Source organism: Antechinus flavipes, chromosome 1 (assembly GCF_016432865.1).
Source record: "Antechinus flavipes isolate AdamAnt ecotype Samford, QLD, Australia chromosome 1, AdamAnt_v2, whole genome shotgun sequence".
NCBI lineage: Eukaryota > Metazoa > Chordata > Mammalia > Dasyuromorphia > Dasyuridae > Antechinus > Antechinus flavipes.
Window position 1 is genome coordinate 397072207 of NC_067398.1, and position 21391 is coordinate 397093597.

At 34.9% G+C, this 21391-nt stretch overlaps 1 protein-coding gene across 1 annotated transcript in view; it reads right to left on the minus strand.

The window, feature by feature from the left end:
* Positions 1-3895: 3895 nt before the first annotated feature.
* The window catches only part of DAP (death associated protein), a 67953-nt gene continuing 50457 nt past the window's right edge, over positions 3896-21391 (minus strand). The window contains exons 3-4 of the mRNA XM_051969853.1: positions 7534-7576; positions 3896-5972 (exon numbers count right to left, since the gene is read on the minus strand). Coding sequence (XP_051825813.1) covers positions 5856-5972; positions 7534-7576 — 160 coding nt within the window. The 3' untranslated portion in view covers positions 3896-5855. The remainder of the gene's footprint in view (positions 5973-7533; positions 7577-21391) is intronic.

The following is a 21391-nucleotide window of genomic DNA, read 5'->3' on the forward strand; positions in this document are numbered from 1 at the left end:
CATTAATTTGTGTATTGGTGTATTCAGGTCTTGCCCCAGATAATTGTACTGCTCGATTAATGGCCTTCAATAAAATTCTAGCCACAAGCACTGGGTAAGGAATAAGGCTTTGTTCTGGTTGTGCCGGGAGGTTCACCCACTCTATCACACTGTCTCCTTGATGAAGGACTACTGTGGGTGTCTCTTGTGTGGCAAAAATTGATATTTCCAAGGGTTTTTGAGTTACTCTTTCAATCACATTGGATAAAGCCAGTTCAACTTTTCTCAAAGCCTCTTGAGCTTCTTTTGTAAGCTGACGTGGTGAATTTAAAGCATTATCTTCCCTTAAAATATCATATAATGGTTGTAACTGATAGGTAGTCAAGCCTAACACTGGTCGCATCCATTGGATATCTCCTATCAATTTCTAAAAATCATTTAAGGTGTTTAGCTTCTCTGTTCTTAAGGACAGTTTTTGTACTGTAAGCACCTTAGGGTATACTTCATATCCTAAATATTGAAAAGGAGCATGTCTTTGAATTTTTTTCTTCAGCTATGTATAATTTGTAGTATCTTAGTGTTTCTATGGTCTTTTATAGACATGCTTCTCTAGCATTTGTTCCTCAGGTGCATATCCCAATATATCATCCATATAATGTAATTGCATAACTTTTGGAAATGCTTTTCTTACTGGAGCAAAAGCAGCAGCAACACACATTTGACACAACATGGGGCTGTTTTTCATTCCCTGTGGCAAAACTGTCCATTCATATCTTTTATAAGGCTCAGCTAAGTTAATGCTGGGCACTGAAAAGGCAAATCTTTTCATATCTTCCTTATCCAGAGGGACAGAATAGAAAAAATCCTTAATATCTATGATCCAAAGAGGCCATTCTCTAGGCAACTGAGTAGGAGATGGAAGTCCAGGCTGAAGAGTTCCCATAGTTTCCATCTATTCATTCACTTTTCTTAAATCAGTGAGCATCCTCCATTTTCCAGATTTCTTTTTTACAACGAACACTGGGGAATTCCAAAGACTTAGAGAAAGTTGTAAGTGCCCTTGTTCAAGCTGCTCCTGTACTATGTCTAATAAAGCCTGAATTTTATCGCTATCTAAGGGCCATTGTTCTATCCACACTGGAGTATCAGTTTTCCATTGGATAGGAACAGGTGAAAGTGTTGGCAGGCCTTCAACAGCGGCCCTGCTTAAAAAACCGAAGTACTCATTTTTAACCCTAATTGCTGTAAAACGTCTCTTCCCCACAGATTCATGGGGATTTTTTCAACTATAAAAGGAGTAAAAACTCCTATTTTGCCTTCAAAAGTCCATCTCATAGGGGCAGCACTAACTTCAGCTGCTATTGATCCTCCTACTCCAGACATGTAGATGTCTGCTTTAATCTTTGGCCAGTGACTGGGCCAACTGGTACCACTGGCTCCGGCAGACAGGTTTTATGACCCATCAGAAGGGCAGTGTCCAGTGCAAGCAGCTCCACTATCTTTAGATAATCGCCAGGTAATATGGAGAGACCCAGAAAGTGGTGAATGGACGGGACCAGATAGGCTAACTGCTTGGGGGAGAGGGTTTGCTTGTATCTCTATAGATGGAGAAGGAATCAGATGGGTGCCAGCGAGCCATATCCGCCTTGTCCATCGCAGAGAGACAGAGCAGACCCTTGAAACGAAGGAGAAGACCCAAGAAATATCGGGTGGTTCTGTTGCTGATTGTGCTCACCACTGAAAGAGCATGGCAGTTATGGCGTTTGACTCATGGACATAGAAAATTGTTGGACTTGAAAACCCTCAGGAATCATTGGATTCTCTGAGACATGATAAGATTGTTGTAGGATTTGAAAACCCTCAGGAATCATTGGATTCTTTGAGACATAAAACTTGAAAGCCCTCAGGAATCATTGGATTTTCTGAGAAATGATAAGACTCTTATAGGACTTCAAAATCTGATCTAAGAAGGACTCAGGATTGAAAAAAAAAATTTATCCATCTTCAGCAAGAACTTTTTTGAAATATGGCTAATACAGAAATATATTTTGCAAGATTTTACATATTATAATGGATATCATATTTCTTGCCTTCTCAGTAGGTGGAAGGAGGGAATGGAAGGTAGAGAATTTAGAAATCAAAACTTTAAAGGAAAACAATGTCAAAAACAATCAATTGAAAAACAAAAACAATATTTTTATCTTCACAATAACGAGATAGGTGATATTATGAGTCTCCTGTTACATTTGAGGAAACTGAGATAAGAGATTAAGTGACTTGCTCAGTCACCCAGTGCTTGAGGTGGAATTTAAATTAGCTCTTCCTGATTCTAGGCCCAGTGTTCTAGCCACTGAACCATAATCTAGCTGCTTCTAATAAAAATGTTAAAAATATAATTTTTTCCCTGAGCAGAGCAGCCATTCAGACAAAACCTTCAAATTTGTTTAAGATAGTTAAAGAAAATAAAAAGGAAGTGATTAAGGAAGAAACTTACTGAAAATATTAGATTGATGGACAGCTTTATAAATTGAGTTCAAATACAGATGAGAAAACTGCAACTAAATATTCTGGTGCTTTAAAGAAAATAAAGAAGGTAAAATATAGTGATCATCAAATTTTTAATAGTGTATAAAACAGGCTTGCTTATTCTAGGAAAAGATGCCTTCTAGAACTTACATTTCCAAGAAAACAAAACAAAGCTGCTTAACCCTGTATTTAAAATGTCTAAGGATCACAAACTTTTACTGGAAGGTTATGCAAAAGGGGATTTTAAATTAAAACCAACGCTTGTTTATTGGTCTCAAAATCCTCATGTTCTGAGAAGCAACATCCATCAATTGCTATTTCTTTGGTCAAAGATAAGAGCACTAGTGATTAAAACTGTTTTCAAAGACTGGTTTTTTAAGTTATTTTAGTCCAGCTGCTGAAAAATATTGCAAAGACAACAATATTAAGTTTAAAGTGTTACTGATTTTAGATAATGGTCCAAGTCATCTAAGTATATTAGGTTCATTGTAAGAAATGTGAACAAGGAAATTTGCTGAAATGTAAATAAAGTTCTCTGAACTTAATAGCCTATGTTTGAAGATTTAAAGAAAGATAGTTCAGGCTATGCTGCTAAAATATCTTAAATGACAATAGTGACATTTTCTCCATATTGTCAGTATAGGTTTGTTTTTAGGTATAATATTCAGTAACTTCCAAATTTTGCTTTCTATTACTTTGTAATAAGCTTAAGCTAAAAATAGATTTTTTTATCCTTCTACTGTTACAAATAACAAAATAGATAAGCAAACTTCTTAACATTTTTTCATCGTATATTTTTGTGGAACTGAAAGCAATTTCCATATTTGGTTATAATCATTAGTTTGAATACTAACAATTTTAATAATGTGACTACTTAATAGGATTTAATATAAACAGTATTTAGCTATATTGAATTCAGCTCCAGACTCCAAATTATTGGAAGGTTATTGATAAAAGAGAGTATCTATTTTATATTTCATATTAAAATTTTGTATATATATGTATATCTACCTTACTAAGTTCCTTGAGACCATAAGTTTGTACCTTCTGCATCTTTCCATCCTCTTCAGTGTTCAATAAACATTTGCTAAGTGAATGGAGTTAATAGTTAAAGGGTACACTTTGAAACAAAGGCAAATACACATACTGACTCTGATAAAGAGATGCTAGCTACCATCACAACATTTTTTGGTAATGCTGTATTAAATCTGCCCTAAAAGGTCCTATCTACCTTAATGAAAGTGCCAGCTAATGGTCACAAGTTACCAGTTTTAATCAAATTCATTATGCTTTTCCATTTTATGGTACCATAATTTAAAGCAGACAATGAGTGGAGTCTAATTTAAAATAGAAATCTCTGAAATAAGAAGAAAAACAGCACAAAGAAAAGGGAAGGGCAGGCACAATTTTTATTACTGAAAAACACAAATCATTATAAAAGAAAACACTTGATATAATTGTTTCTTTTCAGTGATTTGGAACATGTGGAATATACTACATCTAAGATACATGTAAAACGAAATTTTTGGAAACATAATAGGTTATGATTTTCAGCTATCTCTCAGTGGAGATTTCAAGGCAGTGGGGAGGTGGGAGAAGCTTCCTAAACTATTCTTATAGCTGAGAGTGTGATATATAGATTACACTAGACTGAATCTACTTTCAATTGTTTTCCCAAGTGTCATAAAGCTCTCCCTTCCTATTTGAAATGTTTATTTCTGAACGAAGCTCTGAGGAGATGCCAAGTCTTTAGGCACATGTTCCAAAGGAATATCAACCAGCAAGCCTCTGGGTATGTGTTCTGACTGTGAAGTAATGACAAAATACACTGCCTTAGAGAGGCAGAAAATGTTCATATTAATACTTCTGCCATTATGAAACAATATAGATGATACAATGTCACTGCCATATGAAATAGCCTGCTGTTAATCTGGAGCTAAGGGTACTCTAAGTTTTCTTCAAAACATGAAACAAAGCAAACTGTGAACGTTCTTCTTGAGAGAATTGAGATACTGATCAAGGGAAAATTATCACTATTTCTACCAATTAACAAATGTGGATTTTATCATTTTATCTGAGGATGATTGGTGTTGGATAGGCAACCATTCATAGTGCCATTCATTGCTGACCTACAGCAATAAACAGATTCAAAATAGACTGCTGGTATCCTAACAAGGTAATACTTTCTCCACAAAATTGCATTATTTGAAAGAGCTTTTTCTTATGCAAATAACGAGAATGAGTTTATTTTCCAACATAAAAATAGTATAGTAATCACTCCAGCAGCAGCCTTACAAATATCAATTGGCAAGAAGCACACACAAAGTAACTCAGAATGACATCTAACACTTAAACATTAGTAGGAGTAATTATGTAATTAGGGCAAAGGGTAGTCTGACCACAGTTGTGAGGTCTGCAAACAGATTACTCGAACTAAAGTGGAATGTGTTTCTCTTTCCTTGACAGTGAGATTAATCTCCCTTTGGAGGAGAACTGGATCTTTGTGAACTTGGTAGATTTTTAACCTATTATTCTCTTTTGTTTGAATAAACCTTTAAAACCATTACTCATGTATCTTCTCCTCCCACTACCTCTACCCCAAAATAGGTGGAGTCCTAAGAGTCCCCCTCAAATCCAAACCAACAAGATGATTACAGAGATACATAAACTGGCCTATTTTTAAAGTCAGGACTTTTTCAGATACAACAAATTCTCCAATCCTATGACTCAAAGCAAGACCTTTAATTCTGAGTAGGCCTTCTTGGATTCTCATCCTCCAGCAACAAGTCTTTTAAAGTAAATTCTGGCTATTCGTTGAAAGAACAGTGTGAAATTTCAACTGACTTCCCCATTTTACTCCGGACTCCATGGGACGACTCTAGTGTCTGATAAAAAGTAAGATTACAAAATGACCCATTTTTTCCTAACCTTTATCTTACCTTTCCCAAAATTTGCTTATAATTGTTTTAAAATATCATACTTCACTTTATGGTATAAATCAAAGGCAACTTCAGAACTACTAAAATTAACTTTTAAAAACATCACTGTATTCTCTAAGCAAAACTGCAGATAAGGTTAAATTGAGTAAGGATCCTAGATCCTGGGGTAAAAGTAAGACTCAAGTGTTGTTTGCATTTAGTTGAACAAGATACATGAGTATTTGCAGGCAGTAAACAAAGAAATGTAAGGCAAAGGAAGCTACTGATTTGCTTTGTCTTAAATTTCTCTACAGAGCTAGAGATAGGAAAAAAAAAATTGGACCAATTCTTGTTGTTCTATAAGTGTCAAACCTAAAAGGAAATAATGTGCTCTTCTCCAAGAACCAGACTGAGAGGGTGGTAGCAGGGCTTTCATTTGCGAGGTTGTTGGATGTGCTGTGTTGTCCTGTGAGAAGGATGCTTTTCCATGGAGGGGTGTGGTTTTTGGTGAGCCACCTGAGCAGCAGCAGGGGGGAAATCTTTGTCACCCTGTAGTCAAACACAAAGGTATAACATTAGCAATGTGGTGAACGGAATAATTTAAATTTGGGACTTGAAGAGAAATGAACCTAACTGCATTCTAGAATCATCAGTGTTCATTCATAATCAACATTGAAAATCAAGACATATTCCAAGAGAAGTCCTAAACTGCTCACAGATCTTGTTAGCTAATAGGATCTGTCAGTTAGAAATAAAAGATGTTGGTTGGTTCCAGCAAATATGAAAGACAGGGTAAATATTCTAAAGAACTGCAGAAGCCAGACTGTTTAATTTTCTGCAAGTAACAACTCCATATGCACAGAATACAGGTGGGTCTCTCAACCTGCTAGAAGAGAAGTAAAGTTGCTTTTCTACTCCACTTTATCAGGGAGATTAGTGTGGATGTCAAGTGTAAAAAGGCTCAAGTCCCACTTTACTCACCTTTGAGGATAGGGCACTGAAAGCCTACAACTTAAATAGTCTCATATCCTTCTTTTTTTTTCATATTCACTTAATTATCTAATTCCAACTCCCATGGTTTCAACGACCCCTTCCAAGGAAATGACTTCTACATCTATAGTTTCTCTTCCAAACTATCCCAGCCTTTTATCTCCAACAGTACATCTCTATGTCAATATTTCACTGGTACTTCAAATGTTGCTTTACTGTGCAAACCTGTCCTTCCTTTTAATGTTCCTATTGCTACTGATGACATCAGTATTAAGCCATCTTTGCCAGTTCCCTCTATTTCTCATCATCTACAACTAATAAGATGCTACATCAGACTGATTCTAATCAAGCAGCATCTCTAGTCTACATCTGTTTCCTCTCCAACTCCCATATTGTTCTCTCTCATACCTAATTAAATTACTAGTGGTTCCTTGATCCTTTTCTATATTCTCCCCTTACACAGGGCACTCCCATGCCTGGTATAATATACTCTTGGCTCAACTATGGCTTCTGAAATTCATTTCAGATTCTGTGGTTTTTCCATGAAAACTTAAGTCTATTCTCTGAAGCAGTTCCTGATTCTCTCCAGCTAAAGCTATTCCTTTTATTCTCAAATTTTCTTAGAATACTTTGTCCCCTATATTATATTAAAGTGTTTCCATATAACATTGTGGATTGGAAATTTCTTGAGGATAGGCTGCACATCATTTTTTTATGCTTCTGTTCTCAGGAGCTAGCACACTACTTTGGACCTAGTATATTAAGTGTTTGTTTAACTGAAGATAGTTGAAATCTCTGAGGTCAATCTCAAGAGAAATGTAAAGGAATGAGGGGAACTATAGCCATGTTGTATTAAATATAGCTAATATACCAAAGAATGGACTGTACTAAACTTTTATTTCTTCACCATATCCTCTGAAAATATGCTATGTAGGTAGGATAGGTCTAAGAATTCCACTAAGAACTTGGGCTTCATTAATCTTCCTGTTGAATTCTCCTTGAAAAAGTTTATTAAAAATATAAATAATCAAACAATTACATGTGATGAATTAATGAAATCAAGTGAGAAAGCCTTTAGTTTCTTTGGAATGCTTGTAGACACATACAAATAAGTTCTTACCCTTGCAATAACACCAGAGATGTACACAGTTGGTTTAGGTGGGCTGGAAAAAGAAAGGAAAAATAATTTAACATGATAACATGAATCAAGAGCCTCATCTTAAGTGAATACAATAAACAATGAATATAGGAGAATGGTAAAAAAAGAAGGTAGCTTAAGCAAAGAAGAATGAGAAAAATCAACTGTAGCAAACAGCAAGTGAATTAATTAAAAACATTTTCTTTTTTGTTGTTGTTGATTTTAGTTAATCCCCAAACTATACCTAAGGACAAGAACAGCATTTTTAAACTTAATGTATTTGTGTGGGTTCCATGAGATATTAATATTATATAAAGCCACTGAAAATAGGACACAGAGCAAATGAATTTTTAAGGTAAGGGATGTAGTGGAAGGAATGCAGACTATAGAACTAGAAGATTTGTTTTGTCCAAGTCTTGCTGTGCTTCTTATTGTGCAGCCTTTGGCAAGCCTCATTTTATCTTTCAGAGGCTTCCTGTTAAATGAAGGAGCTAACTAAAGATTCCCAAAGTCCCTTCTAGCCCTGATTCTATTCCTAAGAATGGTCTACCTGCCATCTAGGGGGAACCAGATAGTGAAGAGAATGGGAGTAAGCAGCGATACTGAGGAAGATGGTACAGAAAAGAGAGTAAAAGTGTGTTGAACATCTGATTCCACCCACTGTTTTAAGAATCAAGATGAGCAAAAATTGCTGTTCAGAGTCAATGCAACTCTGAATAACCTTAGGAAAATCAACATCTCTACCTTTTAACCCTTATTGCCCTTCCTACATCAAGATTATCATGAGGATCAAGAAAAATTAATGTTGAGAAACATGAATTAAAGTATAATTACTATCATTTAGTGGTAGAAAAATTCACTATCTCCAAAATCTGTTCCAATGCCCTACTTTATAGACAAATAAGTATGATGTAAAAGCAATAATACAATAAGGATCTCCAGATGAGGTATTCCATATATTTAGTTGGCTTTGGCTCTTTGTTGAAAAAATTTTTTTGCCTCAAAGAAATTGTTGTGGCTCACTTTCTTTCATGCAACTGTCCTAGTGTTAAAAAAAATAATAATAATAGTTTAGCAAAAACACACAAAATTCACCCCCAGTCATTTCTGTATCACAGTGAGATTAGAAACTCAAATCTGAATAAGCATCCAAAAGGGAAAAAAAAAAAAAAAAAAAAAAAAAGCCTTCAGATTATTTTGTCAAGATGGGCTTCTTTTTTTGTGTGTTAACTGGATTGCTATTTTCTTTTCTTTTTTTTGTATAAACAATTTAGCTGCTGGATTAATAGCCAGCAGGAGAAGTGTAAATTCAGTTTGTTTCAGTAGCCCCATCTGGTTCTCTCTTATCTTTCTATAGAACATATACATGACATGATTAAGTTATATAAGCTGTCAACAAGTTAAGATTAGCATTGAATTCACAGCTTACCTATATAGTTAAGTCAGAGCTAAACATTTTTGGATCAAAAACTTAAGCACTGAAACCTGGTTCATTTAACTATATAAATTATTTTTGAAGCAGGAATATGATAATTCGTGAGGCTTTAGAACATACTTGCATTCTTTCACTTTAAAACAATCAATTTCTGGACCAGAGGAGAGATAAATAGGTTTTTAAATCACCCATTCCTTTTTTTTTTTTTTTTTTTTTTTTGGCTGAAGCAACTGGGGTTAAGTGACTTGCTCACTGCTAGGAAGTATTAAGCGTCTGAGACCACATTTGAACTCAGATCCTCCTGACTTTAGGGCTGGTGCTCTATCCATTGCGCCACTGCCCCTCCTCCTTTGTCATGCTTGAAATGTACCTCCCTTCTACTTTATGAAATCTGTCAAGGCTCATCTTAGGTCCCAGCTTCCAAGTTTTCTTTTAAGTTCCAGTTTTCTAAAGGTCACTTCCTAATTTGTACTACTTTCATTTTTAAATATTCTAAGTGCATTTTGCCTGATTGTTCTCTTATATGGGGGGGTAGATGGAAGAAAATATTTTATATTACATTTATCTGAATATTGTATAAACGACTAAAACATCATATCCTTGGGTGGGGAAAATTTCATTTTTGTTTTCAAATGTTCTGGAGGCAGGTAAGTAACTTAGTGAAAAGAGCAGCTCATTCCTCCTGGTGTCAGAAAAACTCAATTTCTTTCTTTTCTTTTCTTTTTTTTTTTAAATAGCTTTTTATTTACAAAGTATATGCATGGGTAATTTTATAGCATTGACAATTGCCAAACCTTTTGTTCCAATTTTCCCCTCCTTTTCTCCCCCCCACAGATGGCAGATTGACCAATACATGTTAAATATATTAAAATATAAATTAAATACAAAATAAGTATACATGACTAAACTGTTATTTTGCTGTACAAAAAGAATCGGACTCTGAAATAGTGTACAATTAGCCTGTGAAGTAAATCAAAAATGCAGGCAGGCAAAAATATAGGGATTGGGAATTCAATGTAATGGTTCTTAGCCATCTCCCAGAGTTCTTTCGCTGGGTGTAGCTGATTCAGTTCATTACTGCTCCATTGGAACTGATTTGGTTCATCTGATTGCTGAAGATGACCAGGTCCATCAGAATTGATCATCATATAGTATTGTTGTCCAAGTATATAATGATCTCCTGGCCCTGCTCATTTCACTCAGCATCAATTTGTATAAGTCTCTCCAGGCCTTTCTGAAATCATCCTGTTGGTCATTTCTTACCCAACAATAATATTCCATAATATTCATATACCACAATTTATTCAGCCATTTCTCCAATTGATAGGCATCCACTCAGTTTCCAGTTCCTGGCCACTACAAAGAGGGCTGCCACAAACATTCTTGCACATACATGTCCCTTTCCCTTCTTTAAGATCTCTTGGGATATAAGCACAGTAGTAACACTGCTGAATCAAAGGGTATGCACAGTTTGATAACTTTTTGAGCATAGTTCCATACTGCTCACCAGAAAAAAAAAACCCAATTTCAAATCCTGCCTCACTACTATTAGCTATGTGATCTTTACATGTCATTTAACCTATTTGTCTTAATCCAATAGAGAAGGAAGTGGCTCTGGTGTTTTTGCTATATCTTTGCTAAAAAAAAAAAAACAAAAAACCCAAATGGGGTCATGAAAAATCTGATACAACTGAAACTCAATGACAATGACATGACTAAAAAAAAAAAAAAATCAAGTGAGTAATTGAAAGTCAGCAACATTTCTAACAATCTAATGGCTCAGATAAGCCTTCTTAGCTAAAATGATTTTATTTTAAGCTATGGCTATGATATAAATATGACCTACTGTCTGATGAAAGAGCATACCACAGGATCAAGGTGGGAAGAGGCTACAGACGTGTGTGTGTGTGTGGGGGGGGCCACAAAAGGCTTTCTAAACTTTTCTCACTCATGACCCCTTTTTTCATCCAAGAAATTTTTATGTATAAAAGTCAAACCTTTACTGACAATAAAACATAATTTCACGACTCCCACATTCAATTATATATAACTCTATATAGGAATGGGACCCACATTTTAAGAAGCTTTGATCTAATTTAACCACTTCATTTTGTAGAAAAGAAACTGAAGCCCAGTGAATTCAAATTGTGAGCCTAGGGTTGCAAGGTTAATGTTAAAGAGTCAGTAGCAAAGCTAGCATTGGCAAACTCTCATTGAAGCAAGTCTTTATTAAGTGGGTATGGGAGTTCTATTACACTATTTAAAATTGGTTGTGGATGTTTAAGGAGGTCTGAATTACAGAATCCTCCCTTAAGCATAGAAATAATTACAATTAGAAAAACCAAGAATGGCAATACTATTAAAATAAGCTTGATTTGTTAAAAAAAAGTACAATCTACTAAAGTAAAAAAAAAAGACATGGGCTTGCTGTATGACTCCCAAGATAAACTTAGAAAATTAAGTTTACTTTTTTTATCCTTGGGTGGTGGTGGTGTCTGGCAGACATGGCTATTACTACAATTTGGGGACTTAATTCCTCAGGAGATTATCCCAGAAGTCATGTTATTAGAGCTACCTGTCACAAAAAATTCTGCCAATTCAATAAATGATCTGAACATTTCCAGTGACCTTTAAGGCTGCATAAACAGAATGAATTCCTAGATTTAATATTACTACTACTACCACTAATAGTACTAGTACTATTAGTGGAGAAAGTTACCAGTACTACTAAATTATCACTTATATAGTACTTTAAGCATTTTACATGTTATCTCATTTGATCCTCACAATCTTAGATGGTGGATTTTACATTTGAGGAAACTAAGGTACAGAGATGTTAAATAATTTGTCTAACACCACACACAAGGGGCCCCAGAGACAAGATTCTCAAAGTATGGTCTTTCTGACTCCAAGTCTAGTCCTCTGCACTGAGCTACCACCTTATAATGCAATAATATTAATCTCAGTCCAATTTTCTTAATTGAGAGGTGATATTCATTAAGATTCATGTGTGTGGTGGGTCTCACACCTCTTTCATATCAGCTGATTAATACCAGAGCAAGCAACACTGCTGAGGATCAAATTCCTCATTGACTCTCTCTAAAAAAGGAAAAGAGAGGCCAGGGTTGGCTCAAAGGAGCAGTGTCCTCCTGCATGCTGCCTCTCTGACTTCTCTTCATCAGTTGTGTGGGTAGCATCAAGAAGAAACTAGGCATTCCTGAGGAGGAGATGAGCTGCAGCTTTCTACAGTTCTAGCTATGTTATTTTCCATGAATAAATATGTGACATCTGGATAAAGTTGCTACATTTGAGGCATATTCACAAACCTTTCTTCGTTGGGTACTGAGACAAACCAAGAGTGAGACAAGACAAGTCATAAGCTTCCAGTCACTTTTACCTTTAGCTCTTCACCAGGATGGCCACTGAGTGGCCTACAAGCTAACACTGAACATGAAATGTTGAATAGAACAATAGATGTGTGGAATGAAATATTAACTTTTAACAGAAAGCTCTACTTTTTCATTTATAGCTTCTTAAAAGCGGAGAGAAGACCCAATTCCCAATTACTTGGTATTTTCCTCCATTACCCATAAATGAGAGAAATTTGGCTTAGGTGATCCAAGGATCTTTTTGTTCTTTCAGACAGAAAGTTTATTCAAGACTTCCATTAAATTGTTTCTAAGATTTCTAATAGTGAGAAGTAAGATTCCCTTTCTGTGGTAAACTCCTCAAAGCAGAACTGTTTGGCTTTTGGCGTTATCTTGGCAGGATGGGGGGGAAGATGACATTCTCTAAAATTAATTTGAGGCAAAAAATTTCACAAAGGAGCTATTTGAAGATGTAAAAAGATTTTCTTTTGTCATTATTATTAAATTGCTTCATACATTCCAGATCACTACTACAAGTTTTAGCACTGGTACTTAAAAGTCCTATTACTTGAAGAAAAACAATGGAACCCAGAAGTCCCCCTAAAATTCAATTTCCTGGCCTTAAGATTATGCTTTCCCAAGCAAAGCCTTAAAAGCAGGGGTCCTCAAACTTTTTAAATAGGGGGCCAGTTCACTGTCCCTCAGACTGTTGCAGGGCAGGACTATAGTAAAAACAAAAACTTTTGTTTTGTGGGCCTTTAAATAAAGAAACTTCATAGCCCTGGGTGAAGGGGTTAAACGTACTCAGCTGCTGCATCTGTTCCACAGGCCCTAATTTGAGGACCCCTGCTTTAAGGGATCCAAGATTTTGCTACATGGGCAATTATTTAATTTCTTATCTTGTATAGAGAGGCGAAAGGATCAAGAATCGACAACTCCTGCCATTTAAGTACCAATTTATCAAACTTTCCCTCCCCAAAAAAGGGCTTTGCATGAGGGACATAGTAAGGTCTTCTTCCAATGCCTTAATATCTTACAATGAACTTCACATTATTCTTTGAGAGTATTTTAAAATTAGTCACTTAAATTTAAAAACAAATCTTCCTGAAAGGATTGAAGAAGTTAAAGCAGCTCTGATAAACTAACCAAAGCTTATTATGATGTAATAATTCCAAAAAAAGCATCTTCTCCCACCCCCAACTCTAAATTTTGAAGGTCTTAATTTTCTTTACAAGGAGAGAACAACTAATTTTGAAGGCTGTCTTTAAAAAGTAGCTTGTTAAATAATATCCAGTAGCTATGTTTTTATTGTCTTTTTTTTAAAGTAAATTTTTCTGATGATAAAGTTCACATTATATATTTCTGTCTTCAATTTACCAAATCAAATTGGCAGATGATTATTTATGGCTTTAAATAGAATTGCACTGGTTCTCTGTCAAATATAGAGGCAAAAAATTATATAGAACAAGAAATTCAAGAAAGCAAACTCAAAAAAGCCAGTTCCCCAAACTGTTTAATGTCCAACTATTTTAAAATTTATTGATGTTTCATTCAAAGTACAACCTATATTTCAAGTATTTTGTAAGCTATGATGGTTGCTTTGAGGATATATTTAATCTGATGAAAATCAGTCTGACAGATGTTGTTTTGAAGATGGAACATTACTTTCTCTTAGGAAATAGTAGGAAAAAATGCCTTTTTCCCTCTTGTCCCCAAACTCTCAGGCCTTTCCCATTTTTAAAGAATTCATTTATTTAAGGTTAAAGGAAATGCATGCAAGGCAGAATTAGTTAGGATTAAAGTTCCTGTAACACTTTCTATAAATCAGCAGAAACTCTGAAGCTTATCACACATGGGAACAGCAAACCATTATCTGTTAGGCTGAGAATTTTTGGAGCACTTAAGGTTTTCATATATGTGAATTGTTAAATTCTATACCTGCTAAACCTCAAAATCCAAGATCATTCCTTTTTGGAATTTATTATTATTGTTTTTAAAGCTAGCTCATAGCAAATTATATGAATTGTCTTTCTTAACAAAACTTAACATATTTAAAAAATTTAGAACATTCCAAGGAAACTCTAGTCTAGACACAAGCTAGATACAATACCCAAAATATTTAATAAAGTGACAAAGTTGTCCACAACAATGAGTATAATAAATACTAAGTGATAGTCTCATCTACAGTATGTATGTTTCTGGTACATGGTCCGGGGGGAGGGGGGGGGGAGGAGAGAGGAGGGAAGGGGAGAGAGATAATCTTAAGATGTTGCAGTTATCTCCACCAGCCCCCAGAGGGCACATACCTCTCTCCTTTGTCACATTTCTTTCTTCCATTCAGAGTTTTCACTGCAAACACTGGGTTATCTTAAACTTCTTCCCTACCTAGTTGCCTTAGAAATAAATGCACCATCTTTATTTAAATGCTCACGGCTAGTAATTACAGGGCAACATAAGGCAGTTTAAAGAACAAAGAAGGAAATTTGGAATATTTCTAAATTATATGACCCTAGCCTTTAACAAAATATAGATGTTTCTTAATTTCATCTCTATTGTTTTTATTGTTTTAAAAGCAAATCTCATGAAACTTTAACTTTAAAAATATATATAGACAGGTGTATAAAAATTTATGCCTATATCCTTGGGTTTTCCTTTCTCTGATCAAGAAATCAAAGGAAGGGCAGCTAGCTGGTGCAATGAATAAAGCACCAGTCCTGAAGCCAGGAGGACCCGAGTTCAAATCTGATCTCAGACACTTAATACGTCCTAGCTGTGTGACCCTGGTCAAGTCACTTAATCTCAATTGCCAAAGCAAAAAAAAAAAAAAAGAAAAAGAAAAAGAAAGAAATAGGATCACATAACTTTAGGCAGCTAGGTACTGCAATGGATAGAGCACTGAAATCAGGAGGACCTGAGTTCAAATTTGGTCTCTTAACATTCAACACTTCCTTAGCTGTGTGACCCTGGGCAAGTTACTTAACTCATATTGCCTCAGCAAAAAAACAAAACAAAAACAAAAACAAAGGAAATCCTCAACTTATGCATTTTAAGATTCAGAGAATTAACATTTTGTGATTATTTTACACAGAATAAAGTGAAGGTGGGCAGTGCCAAGGATTCATGGTAGAGAATAAACGATGACTTGGGGAACATGGAAGGTCGGAAGTAGTAAAATATACAATAAGTACATTTTTCAGATGAGGAATAGGCAAAAAGAGATTAGGTCAAGGTCATATACAGTTGTTATTCTGCAAAGAAAGATAGAGGTGTACTTCCTAAGGGACAGCCTTGATAATTTTAATTACATGGTGTTAAATGTAATTTTCTCCCCAAATACATTGTTGTAGTTGTGTATTATTTTACTAGTTCTATTTACTTTACTCCAAACAACTTCAAGTAAGTCTTCCCACAATATTTTAATTCTTCATATTCAGAAGTATTTCCATTATATTCATGCAGCACAATTTGTTTAGCCATTCTTTAATTGATGGACATTTTTTATGCTTTTCTACTAATCTAAACTATGGCAGATTACAAGCAACAAATTATAAGTGGGCTAGACGATGACTACCTGCCTTTATAGAGGTAAGAGGTTTAACAAAGTGAGAAAAAACACTATTCAGAAGAAAATGTGCTCTGTCCCTAGGCAAGCAAATTTCTCCAATGAGAACTTTAGTTTCTACTTCAGTAAAATTGAGGAGTGAATTACTTGTATTCCCTAATACCAAAAGGGGGTTATTGTAAAGAAAGCTCTTAGTTAAAGCCCTAGTAATGGGAGCTTATTGTTATCATGAAAGAAGAAATAGCTTGGTGGCCAGGCAGAATTCCACCCCAGTATTGATTTTAAGTGAGTTTTGGGTTTTTATTGCAGTATATTGTAGTGAAATGTGTAGGAAAAGCATTGCACAGCTGAGATGATTTTAAAACATTCCCAGCAATCAGACTAAATACAAGCTCACTGCTTGTAATTTGTAGCTCTTAAAACATTTTCAGGCTTGGTTTTAATTTATTTGAGTTATTAATTTTCTGGACACCAAAACAATAATTATAATTAGCATGGCTGGCTACCAGAGGGAAACATTTCACTTGACTGAACATAGACTTGTCTTTGTAATATCATTCTACAAAGTTTCTGACAATCAAGGTTGTTGATTTCCCCAATTCAACCTTCCTCCAAGACCAAGAATCTTCCCACAAGATGGCACTGTTGCATTTTTCAATATTCCTGTCATTCCAAGGACGCAAACAAAGGATCAACAGCTTCGGGGAATAATTAGAAATAGAAGATTACTATTTGGCAAAGGCTATTTGCAACTAACTTAAAAAAAAAAAAAAAAAAAAAAAGACAATCCAAACTTCTAGTTACACTTGTCAAGTGGGATTGTATGAAAGTACATAATTCAAATCTTCTAAGTGAAAATCCAAACCTCAAAAGAAATTATTTGGTATCTAATTCTTTCCCATACCATGTTTAAAAGTTGATTAAATCTTAAAAAAAAAAAAAGTCTCTACAGAAGAAAAAAATCTTTATTTCACAATGAAATCACTTTTTTGTTGCTTACAAAACTAGGAATATAGCCTTCTTTATTTTAACAGTGACTGGTGATGACATAGCAGAAATCAAGCTGCAATCATCATTTTCCTGTGATTCAGACAATCACCCCCCCCCCCCTTCCCCTATATAGTTATCAGCTTTCCTGATTTGAGGGCACTGTGATTGTCTTAAAATGAACATTCACTCACCATCTGTTGTTTTATTAAGTCTAAAGAATGAAAGGATTATTCTCTCTCCATTTAGATGGAATTCTATTACTCGACAAACCTAAAATATGCCTACCCTCTTAGATAACTTCAACACTGTAGATCCATGGCTAATTGTGGGTTTGGATGTAGGTTATAACCTTGCCTAACATTTATTTATAGAGAATCCCAAATAGTGAATTTGGAAAAATAATAGCTTATCCAATCACTGAATTCAGAAATTTCTAAGTTCTATAGGAAACATTTTTATATAAAAGTTAAGAATAAAATTTTAAAATGAATACAGATTTTTTTTTTCTGGACGTAATTGTTTAGAAAGACATTTCAAACTAAGAACAAAAAAAATCTAATTAATTTAGAAAACTTCATGATTCTGTTATCATTTCCCTCTTCTCTAAATGCAAGAAAAGGTTATAAAAATGAATAAACGTATGTTCTTGATTGTAATGCTGGAGAAAATGAGGCAAGATAGAGAGTAGAGAGTTTTTAATATTTTATTTGGATTTCTGTGAAGGAGAGATTTTCTGGGACCAAAGGATCCATTTTGGTCCCAGGGCTGATGTCTTAAAGCATTTGGTAGAAGCAGCAGCAGCAGCAGCTTCAGCAGCAGCAAGGAATTTGAGTTTCTAAAGAAATATATGTTTCCACAGGTCAGGATAGACAAAGACAGGGGTAGAGTCCGAGCAGGAATTTTCAGGCAGGGACCATCAATTCGGTTCTCACATATTGGGCATAGGACCATAAATTCTTGATAACTTAGGAGGACTTAGGAGTCAGAATATCTGAACTCCCCCTTATCTTGAGATTACACATTTGCAGTTTATAACCTTAAAATAGCCAGCCCTAAGTTATATCAGACCTAATGGTCAGGAAGGGGGACTATGTTGCAACAAGGAGGACTGAGGCAGAACAATTCAAGGAACTGAGGCAGAACAATTCAGGGAAATTGAGGCTCAACATGATAATTAGCTGCCATGTCTTTGTGGCATATTGCCTTTCAGGGCAAAGGAAAAAGTGGTTATGTAAAACAGAATACAGAGCAAGGTGGCAAAATAAACTCTGAGGTCACATAACACAAATTCAACTCCAACCTCTGACAATATCTATGTGATGTTGGACAAATCACCCAACTTCCATGGGCCTCAGTTTCCCTTGTAAAATAAGAGGAATGGATTGATAGATTCCTAAGACTTATAAGCTAACAGAAATTTAGGAAAAAGCAGCATGAGATAATTCTGCTTTATGATCACTTCAGCTGGACTTAAGTATCCTAAATATTTTGTCAACTGTGTTTCATAGGAATAGTTTTCTATAAGGTAGTTATAAGTATTATGAAAAACTCTCTGTGTCCCAAGGAACATTGCTGGTTAGAACTGTGGAAAATTAAAAACAAAGATGGCTTCCCAAGTCTCAACCTGAAAAAATCCTTCACTAGATATTACTGAAACATCCAAGTTAAGAAGAATAAAAACAAATAGTTTGTAATTCCTTGACTAACAATCAAAGCAATGTTTCCCCTATTAATTATAAGTATGTGTTATAAACTAAATATCCCTTACTAAGGGAAAAAATATATCTACCAGGAAAAGAATTGGACTAGCTCTGCAACAAATAGAGCAAAATACTGAGATTTCCTAACCTAATAAAATAGCTAAGATATCAAGCTAAATAAGTTTAGGGTTTGGTAAGATATATACACCAAATCTGAGCAATATATATGATATTCATCACGAACACTTCAACAGTCTGGAAATGCAATGCCTCCACTATTAAAATTTGAGATTTCTGCATATCTATCCAAAGATATCGCCTCTGGTATAATTTAGTTCAGAAAAGATTTACCTGTTGCTTAGGCTGCGCATAAATCAGAACTTTCAGATACACTCAAATAGATCTGTGAGCTTCTAATGATGCAGACTGTTCAGCTCTACCATAGATCTTCCCACTGCTCTTTATGTGATAATTGTGGTCTAATATTTTGCTGCTATCCAGTAATACCAATAAAATGTTAATATTTAGAAAAATGGGCTTCTGATTCCAATGTAAGCTTAGGTTAGTAAAGATATTATTCCACTCCAGATTCAATTTGTCTACCTGTATTCTCTTTTTCAGATACATACCAATATACAAATTTGACAAATTGTCTACCCAACTGCATGTAATCTGGGCAATATCTATTCTTTTTCTTCTTAGTTTTTCCTGAGTAATCAGGTCAAATTCTTCAGTGATTACATATATCTTTTCTTTATAGCACCTCTTTTAAGGGAGACTTTACAGTGTTTGGGGGCTCAATGCTAATACCATAATGGCTTCAGTTAAAAGAACTGTCACCATGAAATTCAGGAACAGCTTTTCCAAACATAGATACCCTGTTTTACATATCAATGTTTATGACCATAAGGTCAATGATTAAGGTCATTTTTACTGTAAATGTCTTAAGAGTCTTAAATGTTCCTGGTGTAGGAATGGAAAAATACTTTATTGGGGGAAAAAAATCTGTAAGGTGGCACTTTGACTTACTGAAAAAAATGCCTTAAAAATATTACAAATGGAAGAAATTACAAAAATCCATGACAAAAGCTACTTTCAACAAGTTAAACATCAGATTCCATAGTATTTTTTTTTAATTTAGGGAGGAGTGATGGTCATTTTAAACACCCAAATATTTATTCTGTTGAGCATTCTTTATTGTAAGGGGAAGAAAATATAAGGAAAATGATAAGATAAGGCAAAGATTTGGCATCAATAGCATCACTAGAAAAGTATTTATTTATTTTAATTTATTCATTTATCTGTTTATTTGTTTTTGCTGAGGCGATTGGGGTTAAGTGACTTGCCCAAGGTCACACAGCCAGGAAGTGCAAGTGTCTGAGGCCAAATTTGAACTCAGGTCCTCCTGACTTCAGGGCTGGTGCTCTATCCACTGTGCCACCTAGCTGCCCCTAAAAGGGTATTTATAAATACTAAACCAATCTTATCAAACAAATCGGTTTAGGTGAGAAAGTAAAAACAGAAATTTATCTGAGTGCTGATCTTTCCTGATCTGGAACTAGTTATACTTAAATGAAAAAATGGAACTTAAATTGGATTGCCCATTACTGACATTTAACTTAAAATTTAACACTGTAAGAGAACATACATAAATTGCCAAAGTAGGTATGCTTCTGCTCTAAATACAGATCACAAATTCTCTTATGATATAGAAAACTATTTTTTTGAGATTTTCCAGAGCCAAAAGGAAATCATCATCCTAAGATTAACATAGTGAATGTTGGCCTTCTTACCTCCCTCCCCCCATAGAAAAGATAGAAACACATTTTGGAATATTCTAAGATTCTTTCTCTCTCTGGTCACCTATCTCCAAGTTTCAGTGCTATCTGTGGAAGTTGGACAAAACATGGCCTTGCAGGACTAACACAGCTTTTGTTAGTCAAGTACAGAGAATGATGGACAAGAGTCCCTTTATTTTTCTCTTACTGGATTTATCAGTAATTATAAACTTAATCCACCTTCCATACTCATTTCAGGAAAGGGATTTGGTGAGCTGATACCCAGGCCTCTTACATCACAAGCTTAAATTTTCACTACTTTCTATATTTGCAAATTTAATTCAGGGTCTTACAACGGAAACTGGAAGCATATTCTTTTCCATATCATATGCCATTCCATTTTTTTCTTTTCTTCATTTGCAGTGATAGAAAAAGGTCAAGTATAACATAAAATTAAATATGGTGTTTAAATACATTTTCCCCTAGCTCTGATCTTTTATTTCTCCAGGCCAATTTTGTTTGACAGGATTTTGGGGATCTCTCCCTGCCCCCAGGGATTCAATTATAAGAAATCTTAATAACCTTTTTTTTTTAATTTAATTTTATTTAATAATAACTTTGTATTGACAGAATCCATGCCAGGATAATTTTTACATGACATTATCCCTTGCAATCACTTATGTTTCGTTTTTTCCCCTCCCTCCCTCCCCCCCCCCCCCCAGGATGGCAAGCAGTCCTATATATGTTAAATATGTTGCAGTATATCCTAGATACAATACATATTTGCAGAACCGAACAGTTCTCTTGTTGCACAGGGAGAATTGGATTCAGAAGGTAAAGATAACTCGGGAAGAAAATCAAAAATGCAAATAGTTCACATTCCTTTCCCAGTATTCCTTCTTTGGGTGTAGCTGTTTCTGTCCATCATTTCTCCAATGAAACTCAGTTAAATCTCTTTGTCAGAGAAATCCACTTCCATCAGAATACATCCTCATACAATATCATTG